The 19274-nt window shown below is 41.2% G+C and overlaps 3 protein-coding genes across 4 annotated transcripts; all 3 read left to right on the forward strand.

Moving 5' to 3' along the window:
• Positions 1-2476, forward strand: timm10b (translocase of inner mitochondrial membrane 10 homolog B (yeast)). Its single transcript, XM_039778642.1, has 3 exons — positions 1-275; positions 370-465; positions 1018-2476. The coding sequence occupies exons 1-3, from the start codon at positions 249-251 to the stop codon at positions 1696-1698; spliced, it is 804 nt and encodes a 267-aa protein (XP_039634576.1). The 5' UTR covers positions 1-248; the 3' UTR covers positions 1699-2476.
• A 1485-nt stretch (positions 2477-3961) lies between these two features.
• On the forward strand, positions 3962-11240 carry ilk (integrin-linked kinase). 2 transcript variants are annotated; one of them, XM_039826339.1, is made up of 13 exons: positions 3962-4116; positions 4724-4882; positions 7066-7231; positions 7346-7441; positions 7614-7710; positions 7807-7890; positions 7975-8060; positions 8153-8262; positions 9549-9676; positions 9862-9983; positions 10136-10235; positions 10458-10588; positions 10751-10900. In XM_039826339.1, exons 2-13 carry the CDS (start codon positions 4794-4796, stop codon positions 10898-10900), a joined length of 1359 nt encoding a protein of 452 aa, XP_039682273.1. In that variant the 5' UTR covers positions 3962-4116; positions 4724-4793. The 2 variants fall into 2 exon arrangements, with proteins under 2 accessions (XP_039682273.1, XP_039682274.1); XM_039826340.1 differs by having other exon boundaries at positions 3966-4116; positions 4713-4882; positions 10751-11240.
• Positions 11241-12772: 1532 nt separating this feature from the next.
• On the forward strand, positions 12773-19185 carry smpd1 (sphingomyelin phosphodiesterase 1). Its single transcript, XM_039777883.1, has 9 exons — positions 12773-12996; positions 13205-13477; positions 14525-14845; positions 15106-15386; positions 16055-16228; positions 16557-16728; positions 17001-17077; positions 17597-17742; positions 17839-19185. The coding sequence occupies exons 2-9, from the start codon at positions 13259-13261 to the stop codon at positions 18255-18257; spliced, it is 1809 nt and encodes a 602-aa protein (XP_039633817.1). The 5' UTR covers positions 12773-12996; positions 13205-13258; the 3' UTR covers positions 18258-19185.
• Positions 19186-19274: the final 89 nt, after the last annotated feature.

Below are 19274 nucleotides of genomic sequence, written 5' to 3' on the forward strand. Positions count from 1 at the left end.
GAAGCGTCACACAGACGTAGACGATCTTTGTCACAAACATGGCAGCGCGCATGTGAATGTCATGCCATCTTAATCTATTCCCTGAATCAGTTCATGTTTGGGCACGCTTGCGTTAAAGCTGACGCGTAAATTACTTCCTACAGCATTGTGGTTTGATTCACCTCAAACCGCTGAGCCGTAACTTAGCTACTTGATTCACCAGCTCTCAATGTTAGCATTTTAGCAACTAATTAGCAGTCATCTCTACGATGGATCCTGACCAGCAACTGAGAAATGTAAGTCGATCACATTCATACGCGGTGTCAGCTAACGTTACGTTGGGTGAAATTGCAAATAAACCGTTTGATGGTGATTTGGTGTGTCTTGCAGCTGCGGGATTTCCTTTTGGTTTACAACCGCATGACTGAAACTTGTTTCCAGCGATGCAGCAGCAACTTCAACTACAGAAACCTTACCATGGACGAGGTAACAGTACTGAGATCATATGCCATAACTCATCACCTTTCATTAATTGCTATTTTTGTGCATATATCTCATATAAAAACATGGCCAGAAATATGTACTATGTAGACAAACATATCAACACTCACCCATATGTGGGTGTAATATCTCCAAAAGCATTGGCATTTATAAGCTCTTATAACAGCCTCACTCTTCTGGGAAGGCCCTCTGCACGATTTTGGAACCTGGGCAAAGCAAGATTGTCCCATTCAGCCATATGAGCATAAGTTAGGGCGACGTTTCATGTTTGGCGTTATGGCCTGGCTTAGTCATAATTTCAAATCATCCCATGGGGTTTTCTATGAAGTTGGGTTCATGGTTTTGTAAAGGTCAGTGACTGACCTCGCTTTGTGCATCATATTGAAAAAGGAAAGGACAGCCCTGTCCATATACTTTTGGTCACATATGTTAGGCCATATAGTGTTTTATGAACACATAATCAACTTTATCTAAACAGCACTTTTTTTTACTGTAGTTATGCACTCATCACCTGTGATTGCTGTGTTTTCTGTCCAGGAGCGATGTGTGGACAGCTGTGCAGGGAAGCTGATCCGCTCTAACCACCGCCTGATGAGCACCTATGTGCAGCTGATGCCTCGGATGGTGCAGCGTCGGATGGAGGAGATGGAGAGCAAGGCTGCAGAAAATGCCAAGGCAGCAGAGGCAGCTGCTTCTGCATATGTGGAGCCCCCTGCCACAGAGGCCTCACCAGCATCTCTAACCCCCATCACCTTATCTCCACCCCCACAAGTACCTCCACTGCTGGATCAACCTTTTACCTCAATGACGATTGACGATGTCGGGGTCGGACCACAGGCCCATGGCTCAGTCTTAAAGCCAGCAGGATCAGATATTCCAGTTGAGCTTGACACTGCTGTTTCAAAATTCACAACAGCCCCAGAAGTTAAATTATCAGCTGCCTCCCCACTCACACCTGTGACTGAAACGGTGAATCTCTCAGTGCTTAATGAAGCTGGCAATGGACCATCTTATAAAGCAAGCTTTGCTCAGCCGCTGATAGCTGGTGCCCAAATTGAGTCTGAGATCTCAGCGCCTGTGTTTATGCCATCTAAACCAATGTCTTTAACAGGAGATGTGCCTGTGTCAACAGTAGCTGCACCTACAATGTCCAAATCCATTGAGAGCCTGTCAGGCCAAGAGAGAGCCCCAGAGGTTCCCCCGCCATCAGGCCAGTAATGATGGCCATTCTGGGTCTGTCTTAGGTGGTTAAACTGTTAGCGATATGGCCCTGACTCCCACCACAAACCGTCAGTTTGAGTAACTCAAATGTGAGATTCTCCGTATTGCTGAAAAGAATAGTTGATAAATAGATTTACATTAATTATTGAATAGATCAACTTTTCAACAACTAATATACATGCTATGTCATATAACCTTTTCTGGCTACAGTCTCTCAAATGTGAGTATTTGATGCTTTTCTGTTTTCATATTGTAAATTAAAAATTGTTGAGGTTTGACAAAACTAGCAACTTGAAGACCTCACATTAGACTGTTGACTTGTGCAGGTATTGTCATTATTATTTTCTGTTTTAAATAAATCAAAAAACAATTGATAATGGGAAAAAAACTTAACTTGCAGCTTTAGTGACCTACCAGGAAAATAGATTAACCTGATATAAAACACAGTCAAGCATGTCACTATATATATATATATATATATATATATATATATATATATATATATATATTTCCGATAGTATTGTGAAGTGTCAGAAATGGTAATAACAAAAACATATTTGGAGCAGCCTGGAGTCCTCAATCTAATGACCCACTGAACACACTCCTGCTATTTGTTTTGAAATGTGACACAGTAAATGCACACATTGGATAATCATGAGTATTCCTTACTTTTTTCACGTGTTCTTTATTTTAAATGCCCTAGTGACAACCTCTTGTATTTGTTGTTTGAAAACATTAAAGGCCCTCCTACTGCGATGGCCTAATTCACCAGTGACTTGGGGCGTTTGTCACATCCTCTCACTGTTGTGAGTTTGAACCTGGTTCATACCTTTGTCACATATCACCTCTCTCCTCCCTTCATTTCCTGTCTTTTCACTAAATACGCTATGCACTCTATTATCCAGCAGCAAAACGATGATAAGCGATCTTAAAACAGCATTTACAGTGGCTTCATTCCTCAACCACAAAGTTAGTGGCGTTCTTCAGCATTTTCAGCCCACAGCTGTGACCGTAAGGATGGTAGGGAAATGATTTAGGCTAAGTATGAAAATGGTTACTTCAAACCATGTTCCTGTTTGGATAATATGGTCATGTAATAGTCAGACATGTTTAGCCATCCTGCTGTTGCTGTAGAGTCCGAGCCAATGAGAGTTACAGTCCCCTGTCAGGAACCAGCTAGTACAATAAAACTAATTTAATAATTTCACAGTGGCACATGGAATATGTAACATTTTCCAAAAACACAATTTGCAAACCTTTAACAAAGTATCTCTTTAGGAATCATCAATGATCAAGTGTTATTGTGTGTGTGTGTGTGTGTGTATGTATGTATGTATGTATGTATATATATATATATATATATATATATATATATATATATATATATATATATATATATAAAAATTAAACAGAAAATACATTATTGGATTTTTCACTTTCAATTTTGGATATGAATATCCGCTACACCAATGTAGTTTTGGTCAGGCATCAATATATTATTATTCAATAAGACATTTTCTTTTTTTTATAATTAAAGAAAGTTCACAGGCCTACCTGTATCTCCATTACATTACATCCCTGGTGGCTGTCGTGCCTACATTAGTTTTGGTGTTGGAACACAAATATCTAGTTCATGTAGGAAAGTGACAAATGACAACTACAGACATAGGCGCCGATTTATGTTTTCCTCCGTGGGTGCTCACACGCGCACACCCTTTAAAAAAAGTGTTTGCATTTCAGAACCTTGGGAAATGGACAGCGGCCGACACACACGCCATAATAAAGCCTTAAAGTAGGCCTACCTATCTTTCAACTCAGGACAGCGCCACTAATCACAAATACAGATAGGATTGGAGATGAAAAGTTTTAACTGGCACGTAACCGCGATCAGCTTCGTGGGAAATTAAGAATCAATGCCACCGACATAGCCAATCACACTATGACAGACTCTCCACAACTGCAGTGTTTAATTTTAGATTAATGTAAAAATGAACTGACAATCTGGCACACGTGGGTGGTCAGTATTTTCCGTGGGTGCTCGAGCTCCGGAGCACCCACGGTATCGGCGCCCATGACTACAGATGAATGACTAATAGGCCTACATTTAATTAAACCAAAAGGGCCCACAACCCTCCGCCACCACACCTGACCTACCTCGGTATTTTCGGCCCCGTGTAGTTATGCCGCTGGATGTAGCATCATTGCATAGCCTCCAGCAGGGAGCGCTGCTGTGTACTGTCCGGAGGACATGGGCTGCCAGTAGCAGAGGTTCTCTGTTCTGGCTCGCCAGTAGCCCACATCAACTCGGAGGAGCGGGGCGTGGACTCAGACCGACTATTCTCTGCTCTTAAATTTGAGGCGACCGACTTTCGGGAAAAAATAGAAACTGGCAAGAAATCGATCGATTCGTACCTGGTAAGAATTTGTAGACGTTTTTGTATGTTTAATGGCTTTGTTTACATTGTGACCTTTAGAAGTTGTGTTGTGGAAGTCCAACTTCACTTTGACTTTTTAACAATAGATTTCAAAGTGATCCAATAGGCCAGCCCATGCGATTTTCATGGAGGAGCCAAGGGGAAATGTGTGAATGTACAGCTAGGCTATTTATAATAGGCTACTTCATAATTTCATTTCGATGGGCTCGGTTGGTTTATGTTTCTTTTTGCAGCAGATAGTGTAAATGTTGCATTTAACAATCAGTAGCTATAGGCTAATAACTTAAAGATTGATCTACTACTAAAATGAATATTTAGGAACACTGATACCATAAAAGACACAAAAAAAGTACAGCCAGGCTTCGAACACACAGTCACACCTGAAGGGATACACACATTCATTTCACAATAATACAAGTCCACTTAGTCTCAAAGTGAGTAATGTCTGTTTACCTGCCTATATCAGTCCGCTGGAAGATGTACAGTGCATGGAAAAATAATTAGTACAAACCTTTATTTGTTTGTTCGGGAGCAAAAACACAACTTTTACTCTTATACAAGGAGTCTTTGTTTAAGACCTTTTGCAGGCTACATGTTCCTGATCCCAAAAGAGATTGAAAGAACAAACAGTCCAGAGAGGCAACCCGCAGCATAACCATGGATGACATCTTCACACAGTGTCGAGAAGGGAACTCTGTGGCTGTTCGCCTGTGGTTGGACAACACAGAGAATGACCTCAACTTGGGGTAAGTAGATATAAATATGCACACACACACACACACACACACACACACACTTCCCTCAAATACATAAAGCTTTAAAGATCGATGCCTTTAACTTGTCTTGGATGTTAGAGTCTAGGTCTATTGTGTAAAGATGTGTGCAATAACACATTAAGTACGGTCCTCTGATGAATGGAGTTGACTTTATAGCAAACACACCACATTTGGTATGGTGGGTGAATGATTCTATGCTGGTGTGTGTGTGTGTGCATACAAAGCAATCCTTGGCACATTAGAGGTGGTCAAATAGTTTCCATATTGTGCTCACCCTTCAACTCCACACACTGCTGAACGTCACCCAGCTTTAGTAATTCCAGTCCAGTTTTTTTCCCCTTTTCTTCTTGGATTTCTCTCCTTATGATGTCATCCCCAAAAACTGTGTGTGTGTATAAAAAGCAGTGGATGACTTATGGAGGTTTCGCAGTGACGTAAATGACTCAGACAACAGAATAAATTTAAAACTCATCAAACGCGAGACTGAAAAGCACATACAGACTTTAGATTATAGTGCTGAAATTATTTAGTTGATTTACACAAAATGTATCAGTAGCACAACTGATAATCATTTTAAATTGAATATTTGTGGTCTGCTGGTCACATAAAACAACCATTTGAAGTGGTTTGATGTCATCCTGTTCTCTGGGAACAAGTGATTTTTCACAAGTTTTGACAAAGTTGTAGATAAAACAAATGGATTTATCTAATATATAAGCAGTAGAAGAACTTATAATGGTCACAAATTGTACCCCTATTAGGTAAAAAAAAATGTTTAGGATACGCAGAGCACTTTGTTTACCTAATTTCCTTGCTAAAAAGGCGCTACAAGACCTCACTGCTAAAGACCTTGGCTATCTCATTCTTGGGCCAGGCCTTATATGTGCAGTTTGATGACGTTGACTTTGAGGGCTGCATAGCTGCTAGCCAACCACGCAACAGCCAAGGCCATTTCCTCTGTTCAATTCCATACAGGGCCAGGCCCTTGCTGACAGAGTGTCTCAGGCAGCTAGCTGCAGTCCCACATAAACATCTAAGAGACCAGTCATTATGCTGGAGGCCTGCTTTGTCTGTTCATCTTAAGAGGCTCATCCGTGTGTGTGTGTGTGTGTGTGTGTGTGTGTGTGTGTGTGTGTGTGTGTGTGTGTGTGTGTGTGTGTGTGTGTGTGTGTGTGTGTGTGTGTGTGTGTGTGTGTGTGAGTGAACCGGCCCTTTTTTCCCTTCAGAATATCCAATGTGTAACTTATTTTGCAGAAAGAAGGAACTGGAGAGTGAGTTCACTGAGACAAAAATTAAATGCCATTTCAGATCTCCCCTGGGAGCTGCGTGTGTGTGTGTGTGTTTGAGCCAGTGACACAGAAAGACAAGGAAAAAGAAAGAGGGAGGCTCACAGAGAATGCGTAGCTGAGGATTCCGCTGTGTGTTTACCGTCATTGCCGAGTTTTTTTTTGCCCGTTACTTTTTATAGCACAGGGTTGGTCAGACCATGAACTGTCTGTCCACAGTGCTGTATCAGTATTAACAAACTGCTATTTCATTTTAGTGTGAGCCAGTACTGCTGCTATTTCCTACAGGCTATAGAAGCCCTCTTGAGGTTTATTGTCAAAAGAGTGTAGAGTTTGTGGCTTTGCGGGGAGTTGCGAGAAGCACCAGCAGCTGCCTTGGGGTCAGCTAATGTACAGGAGTCACTTGGGTGAAGGGGCCAGTCACAAGTAGGTGATAGCTTGGCTCCTTCTAGACTGCAGCCGTGCTATGTACGCTGTCTATGTGTTTGTGTTTTTGCGTATGTTAGCAGGCATTCCAGCTTGCACAGACATATTTATCACTAGGCCAGTCGTCAGATGGGTAAAGGCTGCCGGCAGCACAAGGAAGCATGTGCTTAAGTCTAAATAAAGATTGGTAGGTAGTGAGTGTGAGAACCTGTGTGGCTGTGTGTCAAAGGGAGAACCACACAGATAGTATTTTGTTAGCTGGTATATGTTCAGAGTTGTTAAGAGAGCACCCTCCTATGCATGTTTCCTGGGAACAAGTACCCTCCAAATGTTGTCATCTTATAGAACATCTTAATTAGACTTTAAATTGTTTTAAAGCAAGTTTATCAAGATTGATGGGCTAACTAATTTTTCATTTTGCTCTTCATTCTTGTGTTTTAGTGATGACCATGGCTTCAGCCCCCTCCACTGGGCATGCAGGGAAGGGAGGAGCGGAGTTGTCGACATGCTCATTATGCGAGGTGCTCGTATTAACGTGATGAACCGTGGAGATGATACCCCATTACATCTCGCCGCCAGTCATGGACATAGAGACATTGTGGCAAAGGTAAACACACTATGGTTACAACTGGACCATTCATGCATTGTTAACACTGTCTTCGAGGAGAGAAGTCTTGATTTGTTGTTAAATTTTCTCACTTTATGACCTGTGCAATGCCAGCTGATTCAGTGCAAAGCCGACCCCAATACAGTCAACGAGCATGGAAACACACCACTCCACTACGCCTGCTTCTGGGGCCAAGACGAAGTAGCAGAGGTACATTACAGTACACTCACATACACTTCTTTTAGCACAGTCTGTTGGCTGAAAAGGCCTTCTTCTGGGGAGAAATGGACATTACAATGCTTTGTTGTCAGTGACTTTGCTTTTAATCCAAAACGTATGTTTAAAATGTAATGCATAACACAGTAAAACCCCTCTTTTTTAGGACTTGGTGACGAGTGGTGCCCAGGTGTGTGTATGTAACAGGTATGGACAGACACCTCTGGACAAGGGAAAGCCTCACCTAAGACAGCTGCTTGAAGGTCAGAGGTCATTCATGGGCATTTTAACACCCTAACAGGTTATATCTTAAGAAAAGTAAATGATTTTTTGTTTGTATTGTCATTTCTTTTATGTAGAAAAGGCAGAGAAAATGGGCCAGAGTATGACCAAAGTCCCATATAAGGAAACTTTCTGGAAGGGCACTATGCGAACACGACCACGTGAGTAACATTGACTTCATAAAAAGGAACAAATCATATCAAGTCAGGATAATTGTTTAATCATTCATTATTTGGCTCTTTCAGGTAACGGTACCCTCAACAAGCAGGCTGGTATTGACTATAAGCAGCTTTCGCTCCTGGCAAAGATCAATGAAAACCAGTCTGGAGAGGTCTATTGCACTCTTTGTTTACTGCTGTGTCAGTATTTTTAATTTCTTTTCAGCCCCCCAGTTGTTTACTCGACAATGTGCTCTGTCTGCAGTTATGGCAGGGTCGGTGGCAAGGGGATGAGATTGTAGTGAAAGTGCTTCAGGTGAGAGACTGGACCACCAGGAAGAGCAGAGACTTCAATGAGGAGCATCCGAAACTCAGGTAATTCACACGTCAGTGTCCAAATAATGAAAGAGTAATGTTGGTGGCTTTGGCAGGCTCTTAGCCGTATTTCCTGTGGTGTCTGCACACAGAATAGATTTACCAGGGTTCATTTATGGGCATCACACAATCACATTCTGTCAATCTGTTTGAATGCATAAACTAAGATTAATGCATTTGGTTCTGTTTGAATCTCTTCAGAGCCTGTTTGTTTGAGCCATACACAGTCTATAAGCATTTGGACTGACTATTACATGCTGTTAAACATAGTGCTAATGTGAGCATGGATGTGCATATTGGTGGCCATTGAGGTTGCTGTGGTCAAAGAGAATTTAGGATCTGGTGAAGGAATTTTTGCAACTAGGAGAGGGGTTGTAGATGGTTTTGTGATGAAGCAGTTGCTGGCAATTGTTTACTGTGTGATGTGTTGTTCTACAATGTGAAAACTAATTCCACAAACCCTCGATCACAGTAAACATGAAACCGAGTATAACATAGAATTAAAACCATCATAGTAGAAATGAAACCTTATTTTGAATCCGGTTTGTCATTTTTTAACATTAGCCCATTGTTGATGTTGTGTCAGTTTGAGCATTATGTTTTAGTGGCTGTTGCACCATATTATTGCCCAAAAGGCAAAAAGTTGTACCTTTCTTAAGTTGTAGTAGTGAGCCAAAAGTCAACTCATACAGGCATGTTAAGACAGGTTTAGCAGGGCCCCCGAAAGGAACTATTGAGCATATTAGCATATTACCTAAACTGGCCCAGCTTAATCAGTGCCCACCAACTTCAGCCCCTCATAAAGTGACGGAAAAAACTCACAACAAAACCTTAATCGGACAAAAATATAGGACCCAGCCCAATTAAAATAATGAACCCTCAGCACTATGTCTGAGTGTGGCATTGGAAGAACTTAGCAGTGTGCTTTCATGTTGGCTTCAGTTCTGGCCCTTTTTCAAGAATTGAAGCACACATAAAAGTATTTGGGATGAGTATGCTGATAAATTCAGAGGCCACATATAATCTGACATGTATTGCAAAAATGATAGTATAACTTTAAAGGGCCACCGATGATTAAAATGTGGTGCATAGGTTTCTTTCTGCAGAACAAGCTTTAGGTTATTTCTTGTCTTGATGTTTTTTTCTTAATGAGGTTTCCTCCCAACCTTGAATTTTTTAATTCCTTATCATCTGAGAAAGACCTCTGCGTTCTAAGAATATATTATGAAGTACTCTCAACATTTACACACACTTTCTCTTTCTTTCTTTCTTTCTTGTCTTAATAGGATCTTTTCTCATCCAAACATTCTGCCTGTTCTTGGGGCCTGTCAGTCACCTCCATCCCCTCACCCCATCATCATTACCCACTACATGCCATACGGATCCCTCTTCAACATACTGCACCAGGGCACTAGTAAGTTATTTGTGTTTATGTACATATAAAATAGAAATGGCTAATATTTGCATGTAAGTTTAATCTAGCTCCAAAGCACTATGACTGAGGATTGCTACTGCAGACGAAGGACATCACATACCCATCTTCTACCAAGCGTATTTTTGTTACTTTTCTCTCTTTGTCTTCTTCTTCCTTTTTCTCAGCTCTGGTCGTCGACCAAAGCCAAGCAGTGAAGTTTGCATTGGACATTGCCAGTGGCATGGCTTTCCTCCACACCTTAGAACCAATGGTTTCACGGCTTTACCTCAACAGTAAGCAAATCATGGTAAGACATCATTCGACTGTCTTTGACCCACTGGCGTATAAGGAACCACAATTATCAACTAAGAGATTTTCTGCTAACACACAATTAAGGTGTTCGTGTGACTGACTAGCCAGATATTTGATGAGTAACAAGCTGATGGGGTTAATTTGCAGATTGATGAGGACATGACAGCCAGAATAAGCATGGCAGATGCTAAATTCTCCTTCCAGTGTCCTGGTCGTATGTACTCTCCAGCATGGATGGCCCCTGAAGGTATTCATCCCTTTTTTCCTTCTTTGTTCTCCTCCCTTCTGCTTACCTCCCCCTCCCATAATGCCTTCTCAGACTTTATGACTCATTAAGTAAGGAACATACTGTACCTTATAATTTAGTCCCAGTTCAGTGGTCACGCTGTGTATCTGGTGTTATGGCCCTGTTACGGAATAAAAACAAACCCTTTGAGGTTACGGTTTTCTTCGTCCCTCTTGTTTTCAGCCCTGCAGAAAAGGCCTGAAGACATAAACAGAAGATCTGCTGACATGTGGAGCTTTGCGGTATTACTGTGGGAGCTGGTTACCAGAGAGGTCCCCTTTGCTGACCTCTCACACATGGAGATAGGCATGAAGGTAAGTGGGCGCAGTATTTATCCACCCAGAGGCTTGTACTGTATGTTCACATCCTCATCTCTGTATCACTTGGAAATACTGCACCAAACACCATACCTTCAAAATATCCCAAGGCTTTTACAGGTTTCTAACTTTGTATCTCGCCCTCTCCCCCTTCCTCAGGTGTCTCTCGAAGGTCTTCGGCCAACTATTCCACCGGGGATTTCCCCTCATATCTGTAAGCTGATGAGGCTCTGCATGAACGAAGACCCAGCCAAGAGACCCAAGTTTGACATGATTGTCCCCATCCTGGAGAAGATGCAAGACAAGTGAATGTCTTCGCAGCAATCAGTACACTTACTATGTTTGTATCATCAAGCCACTCTTTATCTTCACTTCAACCATGTACTTGCTAAGCCACTGTAAATAATGCCAGCGACCACTTTCACTACACAATTCAAACTATTAAATATTATATTGCTTGTATAATTTAAATTTGAGGTATAAATGTTCTTTAGCCCATGTGCTCCTTTATTATGCCTGAAACATGTATCATGGATCATATTCAGTGATAAGTCAGACAAAAACAAATCCAAAGAAATATGTAAAGAAAGGAATGCTTTTATACACATTAGCGAATCCAATGCAATAAATGTTTTATATTTATGACAAATCCTTGTTCTTTTATTTTGAGACAGCATCTTCCTTCCTAGAACACATAATGCTCACATCAGTTTTCCAAAAAAATATTCTTAGCACAAGGTCCGCTTGCTGGAAAGTTTTTAGCCAAATCTTGTGGCTTTCTTCAGTGAATGGAGTTTGTTAGTCTTCATGGAAATGATAAGATGATATATACTTTATTGTCCCCAAGGGGATATTTTGCTTGGGCAATAGGGCAACACAGCTGCAATCATCTTAAAACAATAGAAAGCCACAATGCAGAACAGTGGCACACATAAGACAAAGTACATAAGTTACATACAACAAGGATATGTAAGATATTGAACATGATATGTAAAAGGATATGTAAAATATTGCACAATCCCTGGTATTCTATTAGTTCAGTTATCCACTGAGCAAACTCTTCACTAATGAAGGCCACAAGATGGGGCTGAAAGCTCTGCGGACCCTGTGCTCAGAATTCTTTTTGTCAAATTGCTAGTTCTCAATTAAATATAAACAAAAGAATATAATATTCTTCAACTTTGAAGACAAGGAAATATCAGATAAATACTAATAAATAACCAAAAATAAGGACTAGGGGGGATTTATGTACAAATAAATTAAATATCTGAAAAACGAACTCATAAATAAAAACACCAAACACATACAAAATTAAAAAAAAGGAAGCAAAGACATTATGATCAAAAACTTAAAGACGAAATTCAAAACAACAGCACATTAGAAAAATCTACACTTCTCTTTTTTGCAATCCTGCTGGACAGCATCTTTCTTAGTGAACAGAAAAACAACTTAAAGTCATGTATAAACCAGTTAAAGGAGGGTTTACTATTTCTCCATTTGCTACAGTGAAGATGATATTTACCCAATAGTAAAATAGTATTTATAATGCCAGAAACAGATGTATTTAAATTATCCATATAATAGCGAATGTGAGAGATATCCAACGTTGGGATGCCCTCAATCTTCAGCAATAACCAATTTCTTATCACACCAAAATCTTTGGGAAAAAGGAGAATCTCCTTTTTCCCAAAGATTTAACTCCTTAGGAGATAGAAAAAAACATGTGGTCTAGGTTTCTTCATTCTCACCACAAAAAGTACAAGGGTCCACTTATAAGCTTTTTTTTAAGGAATGCAGCTGTTGGATAAATTCTATTATCTTAAAATGACTTTCTTTAACATTTGGTTAAATGGGTCACTTGATAAATTTACGGGTAGGCCTACGTTTATTGACTGGGATCTGTACCCCTCTGTAATAGTCATAAAACACCTTAGATTTCAAAACAGTTAACTTATTACATTTCCTATCATATAGATTAGGCTGTTCAAAAACTAAATTTGGTAATATTGGCTTAACATTTGCATACATTAAGACACTTAATTGACTGAAACATAGGTACCGCAATCTCTTTACATAGCCTTTTGAATTCTCGATGACAAGTAATCAACCACCTGCAGTTTGTTACAATTAGCTCGGACAGGGAAAGAAAGAAAAAGGTTTGTCACGTGAGGAGTCAGCTGACCTTTTGTGCCTTTTACAAGACTGGGCAGCAGAGACTCGCATCATAACAAGTAGACTTCTGTGTGCTTCCGACCGACGAGCCTACAGCAGGGCGTGTTCAACTTGTGTCAGTAGCCCACTATTTGCGGAAGTTGGAGCGGGACTGTCTTTGATCTCCTGACCGGCCTGTGTTCACCGCTCCCGGGGAAGACGTCGACGGCCCTCCAGTCTGCACTTTTTGACAGGTAACGTTACAGTGGCAGAAGACAGTAGCTAGCTAGCTAGCTACTCAACTTTGTTAGCAGGCGGTTCTACCGGTTTTGTGTATCATGGCCCCTTCAATGTGTTTGTTGGTTTGCATGAATCATTTATTCTCAAATTGAGGTGTTAAACTGCCGCTGAGTGTTAACGTTACTTCCTTTACGCAACCCGCCTTTCGTCATGTCCCCACAGAGGCTGCCAACAAACGGTTCTCGGAGGACCTTGCACCTGCTGTCAGTCAGGACAATGAGGCTCCCAACGCTGCTGTCCTCTTTCGGGCTGATAACCTGCACTCTGGCTTTAATGTTGCCGCTGTTTGGGTCCTGTCATCCAGCACCGACCTCAGAGCAGCCAAGGCTGGTGTTCATGAATCAGTTTAGCTTCCTAAAGGTTGGATTTAACTGGAGAAATATCACCTGCCCCTTGTGCAAAGCAATCTTCACCATCCTTGATATCGCCCTTCTGGTAATGTTTAAAGATGTTTCTTACTCTACTAACGTTACGTCACTATCCTAAGAGGATGCCAGTGCACTTTAGAGAATGTGAAAGCCTGTAGGAGAGAAAAATATATTTTAAGAAAATACATTATCTTAAATTCCATAAAATGAAGTTGAGGAAAGCCCTAACAGTATGACCTTCATGAAGGTTGGAGTCAAGATTAAGATATACTCTACTGTCAAAATTACCTGGATAACTATTAATGAAAGATGTTCTTTTTTTTTTAATGCAGCTATGTGTTGTTCCTGTTTTCTGTTTGCTTGCTGCGTTTTGTTCTTTGTATAACCAGTGCAAAGATTTCTGACCTCCTATAGTAGCTTGATCTGTGGGCTAAAAGGTTGCTTCAACTCCTGGTTAGATGTCACTGATTGTTTTAGCATCTCTGTTTGAAAATGTTAATATCAAGAGAATTTATTTATTGAAAATTGGGATATGAGTACAGTTAGGTTGGTAATGCGATGTAACATCATATTGCTTAATGCAAACCTACTAAGTTAAAACCAATTGTACTGTGATTAACTAATACAGGGTTACTCAAGTTTGCAAACAAATGCAGCATTTGACACTAAGGCCTACATATGGAGAAGGTCAGTTTCCTGTTCTGCCCCTTGAAAACCTAATTTCCTTTTTCATATGCCCTGGTGTTTATAGCTGATTCAGCCCAAAAACATCCTTGAGACATCTTGGTCATACGGTCTCTTTGTTGACCTCAAGTGCTCCTGTTGTCCAATGGCAACAGCTGTTAACCTCCAAAAACATGCTTTCTAAACCGGCCAGATACATTTTTATTCAAATCAAAAGTGTATATAGTACATTTCAATGCTGCACCCATGCAAGTGTGTGACTTGTACATAATGTCAAGTGTTATGTGGTCTAGTGGGGATTTTGCATTGATTCAGCTTGGCTTATTTTTCAGGAAGTGGTTTTGTCATCAGTCGGTGAAGCATCATGTCCAATGACCTTTCAGATGAATCTTTACATTAAATTATATTTTCACATTGCTTTGTCTCCTAGAATGACTCCAATGAAGAGCGAGTGGCCCGTGCAGTAGGTGAGGCGTGTATCCGTTTACATCTGGCTGATGAGCATGTGTGTCGAGAAATAACAGAGTTGTTCCGGGATGACTTCATCCGGGCTCTGCAGCAGTCCTTGCTGTGGCCCACTGAAGCGTGCTCTCTGCTGGTGGGCCCTTCCTGTGGCAAATTTGACATTTATGCTGCCTGGAATATCACCCTGCCAAAGGTCCCTAAACCCCCTGTTACACCACCCTCTCCTCCCAAACCTGGTTCTCCACAGAGCAGGGTCCTGTTTCTAACTGACGTCCACTGGGACCAGGTGAGTGTTGTTGAGAGATGAGCGAAAGCAGAAAAGAACTGAAATAATCACCCCACAGCAATTGCTGGTACACCAGATCCAGTTATACTGCAGTATAAATTCAAGCACCACAGTGTTAAAGTTACTGATTTACTTGAAATAAATGTTACCGTTTTACCAGGACATTTTGAATGAATAACCAGAAAACTGTCGGACTGCGGGCACCTGACTTTGCTTTGGATCAAGCCCTGCTTCTAAAAAATAATCCTCTCCACTGACAGGAGTATGTATCTGGCAGCGCCGCAGACTGCAAAGACCCTCTGTGTTGTCGTAAAGACTCTGGCTATCCCAGCTGGAGGCGAAGGGAGGCTGGGTACTGGGGGACCTACAGTAAGTGTGACCTGCCTCTATGGACGGTGGAGAACCTCCTGGAAAATGCTGCCAGAGACGGACCCTGGGACTGGGTGTACTGGACAGGAGACATACCAGCGCACAATGTTTGGTCTCAGACCAGGAAACAGCAGCTGTCCGAGCTTACGGTCATCTCCAGGCTCATCCACAAGTAATATTTCTTTAGGATTAACTTTGAGTTTTTTGACACAAAAGATACATTATTTCTCTTTCACACATAACCTAGTGGATGTGCAGGACTGCAGATAACTTTACCTCTTAGCTGTTGGTTATTAAATCAAATAACTTGTAAAACATGTTGAAATGTCAGACCTTTCAACCTTGTTGCTGTTTTTTGACAGCTGAGGCCTGTACTACGAAGCAAGATTTGGCGTTACAGAGGTAACTTCAGGTTGTGTATCACGACGATGGATCACTTGTTACCGGGTTCAATTGCCGTGCAGAGAGAGGGAGAATATATTTGCTGTGCAAACAAACACCGCCTCTTTTATGTGAACACGCGTCGCTGGATTGGGGAAACCCTGGGTTGATTTGAACTCGTTGTTAACCACCGGCGTCGTGACGCCGCTTATGCTGGACCGCGGTTGTTAGGTGAAGCCAGGGTAACTGAAATAAATCCAGGGCATGTTGATCTTGATTTGTAGTACAGGGGTCCTCTATTGGAATTTGTGGATAAACCAGTTTCTCTAATTTAACCTCAAAGTGGCCTTGTACTCTGACTCCAAACATGTTTAACATTTGGGATGTTATGTCATGTGTTACCTTGAATAGATCCAAACGGCTGCTGACTCTCTCCTCTTCCTCCCATCTTCTTTCCAGACACCTGGGACCTAATGTGACCGTTTACCCTGCTGTAGGGAACCACGAGAGTACGCCAGTGAACAGCTTCCCACCACCCTTCGTTCATGGCAACAGATCATGCGCCTGGCTCTACGATACAATGGCAGAGGAATGGGCACCATGGTTACCAGAGCAGGCTTTGAAGACTTTGAGGTTTATGATATTTATGTTTTTATTATATCTTAATATATATTGTATGTTGACATTGTTGTGCGGGTCAGGCCACCATACAGATAAGATGGAAGTGCTATTGTTACAAAGTAAAAACTTTTATTTATTTTTGATAGTGAACTGTTTGTCAGGTCTTTGTACTTGCAGTTTCACTTCGCAAAACAGTGGGATGTGAACTACAACCAAGCAGAAATGGTCACGTTTACAGAATATTTTTCCCTAGAAAGAGGATTTGGAATTTTGATGGGTGCCCACAGAGCTGAATTTGACGTTCAGAGTCCTTCAGCTATGTTTTTGGGTGTAATTTCAGATATGGAGGATTCTACACCGTGGAGATTCAGCCTGGTCTGAGGTTGGTCTCTCTCAACATGAACTTTTGTGCCCGAGAAAACTTCTGGCTGATGGTGAACTCTACAGATCCTGCTAACCAGCTGCAGTGGCTGGTTCATATTCTCCAGGCCAGTGAGGACAAGGGAGAGAAGGTGAGTGGAGCAGCAAAAACAAAAGGTGGCCGAAGATGTTGGGTCTGTTCGGTCACTTTGTAAAGCTGATCAAACACGCGGTGCTTAATTAATGAGGCTCAGGCCCATGTCCCACTTTTGCCATGTGCTTCATGCTAAATTTGGAGAATGACTATGGCATTCTCATTTTACTTTGCTGTAGTCACTGGTACTGAGCATGCAGTTGCAATAAAACACTTTTTTTATTAGTGCAATAATCTTCTACGTGGTGTAATTTCCTCCTTTTTATTTAGGTACATATCATTGGTCACATCCCCCCTGGCCTGTGTCTTGGCAGCTGGAGCTGGAACTACTATCACATTGTCAACAGGTATCTACATAGACCATTTCAACCAAAAGATGCTGAAGTTGTTGTGCAGTAAAGACAATTGCAGTTACAGTACACAATTTTGTATCCTTGTTTACTTGTTGTCACTGAGAAGGGGACACAAAGTTCTCAACACTAAACGGGGGTTTCTTGTTAATGTACGATGTGACTGGCCGTTTCCGACTAGTGAATGGAACACTCATCTCCCCAATGTCGGTTTATAGCTGCGGTCTGTAGTAGCTGCCATCTTGTTAAAGCCAGTATATGTTATATCATTCAATCCTAATTAGGAGTACTCTTCAGCTCTTGGTACAATTGGCAGATGTGAAGATGATTATAGTCAAATTAACATGGTTAACATATTACTGGCAATACTTGTTTCACATCCTCTCTGTTTGCATGGCTAATATGCAGGGTTTAAGCAGCTGCATGCAGCTTTCTGCAACCTACCTTAAAAGAGATGAGATATTTTACAGCTGTCTCTTTCTTGTTTAACACCCTTGATTTTATTTTTTTCCCCAGATATGAAAGTACAATTATTGCACAGTTTTTTGGCCACACACACATGGATGAATTCCAAATGTTTTATGACGAGGCAACCATGACTCGCCCATTGGGAGTTGCATTCATTGCTCCCAGTGTCACTACTTACATTAATCTTAACCCAGGTGAGGTTATAAACTACTTGAGTGATCTCCCAACATTTCAGAAGCAACACACAGCTAACTTTTTTTAAATTTTTTTTTTCTCCATCCTCTATGCAGGTTTCCGTGTCTACTACATTGATGGGAATTACCAAGGTAGCTCTCGGTTGGTGCTTGACCATGAAACCTACATCCTCAACCTCACAGAGGTAAACCACAGGCCCGGAGCGCCAAGTAGCCCAGAACAGAACCCCAAATGGACACTGCTGTACCGTGCCACTGAGGCCTATGGTCTCACCAGTCTGTTTCCTTCCGACTATGACGGAATGATGCGGACCTTTATCAGTGATGACCGGGTCTTCCAGAAGTTCTGGTACTTAAGACATAAAGGACATGTGTCAGAGCCCTGCAAGGAGACATGCAAAACGTCATTGCTCTGCTTTCTGCGAAGCGGGAGGTACGATGAGCTGGAGCAGTGCGACCTCTACTATGGTTTTGGAGGAAAGTTGGCCCGGGCTGCCAGAAAAACCCTCTGTTGACCTTAGGAAGTTTGCACTGAGAGAGAATGCAATATGACCAAATATGAAATGTAGCTGAAAAGTGTATTTTTCTTGTTGCTGGTTGGTCAACAAGGCTTGTATGTGTTTGAAGTCACCTGAGCCATTACTCATTTCTGAATTTAGATTGTGTGATCCTGACGTTATGGCCGAAGAGTTATGCCTTGTGTTATCAGTAATGTTTTTACGAAGACATCTGATTGTGATTGTAACAGGCCTAGGGTTTGTCAGTTGCTGTTCTTCATAATTTTGTGAAAACTGCTTGAAATTATCCTGAAAGGTGTTTTCTTGAAATGTACAGAATTGCAGGAGTTAGGTTGTTTTAATATTTTCATGAATTTGGCAGTTCTATTGTACTGGGTGCCTTGTATCAGGAAAATTGTTAGAAATATCTATCCTTAACACCATTCTTGAAACCTCAAAATGCTCTGTCCTTTTGGGCGAGTTCCACAATGCAATGTTCACATATTTGCTGGGATTTGAAGGTTGTAAAGCAAATTAATAGGCCACTTTATTTAATGTGGTGAATCTCAGCCATCACTTATAAGTGTTGCAGAGTTGCTACGCAGCACACAGTATCGTCACTCAATCATTTTTGACTTTCTTCAGCAGCACTTTGTCAGTATTCATCCTAATTCTTAGCACCACCTGCCTCAGCAAAGATGTCTTCAAACCTTAAGGAACAGTATTTCTCATGAAGGTTTACTTCCTTCTGCACTTTATAAACGGTTTTGGCTATTTAACATCTAGGTTTGACGGACTCAAAGCGTGACAAGAATGGGGAAGGCTCTCAGCTCTTGATATATGCGACCTATGGTGTACAAGTAATACAACTTGTAAAATCAGCAAACCTTTAAAGAGATTGTATAAAATTATAAATAAAATGTATATTATGAAAGATGTAATTGAATACTCATCTAATTGTTTGGCTTGCTGTGAAGGAATACACAGAATACAAATTTAAAAAGTTGTTTTGTGGCAATACATGGTGAAATTTCT

Source organism: Perca fluviatilis, chromosome 16 (assembly GCF_010015445.1).
Source record: "Perca fluviatilis chromosome 16, GENO_Pfluv_1.0, whole genome shotgun sequence".
In the NCBI taxonomy this organism is placed as follows: Eukaryota; Metazoa; Chordata; class Actinopteri; order Perciformes; family Percidae; genus Perca; species Perca fluviatilis.

Excerpts from the sequence above, each read along its gene's own strand:
- timm10b (XM_039778642.1), top strand. The coding sequence starts at position 249 with ATGGATCCTGACCAGCAACTGAGAAAT. Across the intron at positions 276-369 it reads CTGACCAGCAACTGAGAAAT|CTGCGGGATTTCCTTTTGGT; the intron begins GTAAGTCGATCA and ends TGTGTCTTGCAG. Across the intron at positions 466-1,017 it reads GAAACCTTACCATGGACGAG|GAGCGATGTGTGGACAGCTG; the intron begins GTAACAGTACTG and ends TTTTCTGTCCAG.
- ilk (XM_039826339.1), top strand. The coding sequence starts at position 4,794 with ATGGATGACATCTTCACACAGTGTCGAGAAGGGAACTCTGTGGCTGTT. Across the intron at positions 10,236-10,457 it reads AGCATGGATGGCCCCTGAAG|CCCTGCAGAAAAGGCCTGAA; the intron begins GTATTCATCCCT and ends TCTTGTTTTCAG. Across the intron at positions 10,589-10,750 it reads ACATGGAGATAGGCATGAAG|GTGTCTCTCGAAGGTCTTCG; the intron begins GTAAGTGGGCGC and ends CCCCTTCCTCAG.
- smpd1 (XM_039777883.1), top strand. The coding sequence starts at position 13,259 with ATGAGGCTCCCAACGCTGCTGTCCTCTTTCGGGCTGATAACCTGCACT. Across the intron at positions 14,846-15,105 it reads CTGACGTCCACTGGGACCAG|GAGTATGTATCTGGCAGCGC; the intron begins GTGAGTGTTGTT and ends CTCCACTGACAG. Across the intron at positions 17,743-17,838 it reads TTACATTAATCTTAACCCAG|GTTTCCGTGTCTACTACATT; the intron begins GTGAGGTTATAA and ends TCCTCTATGCAG.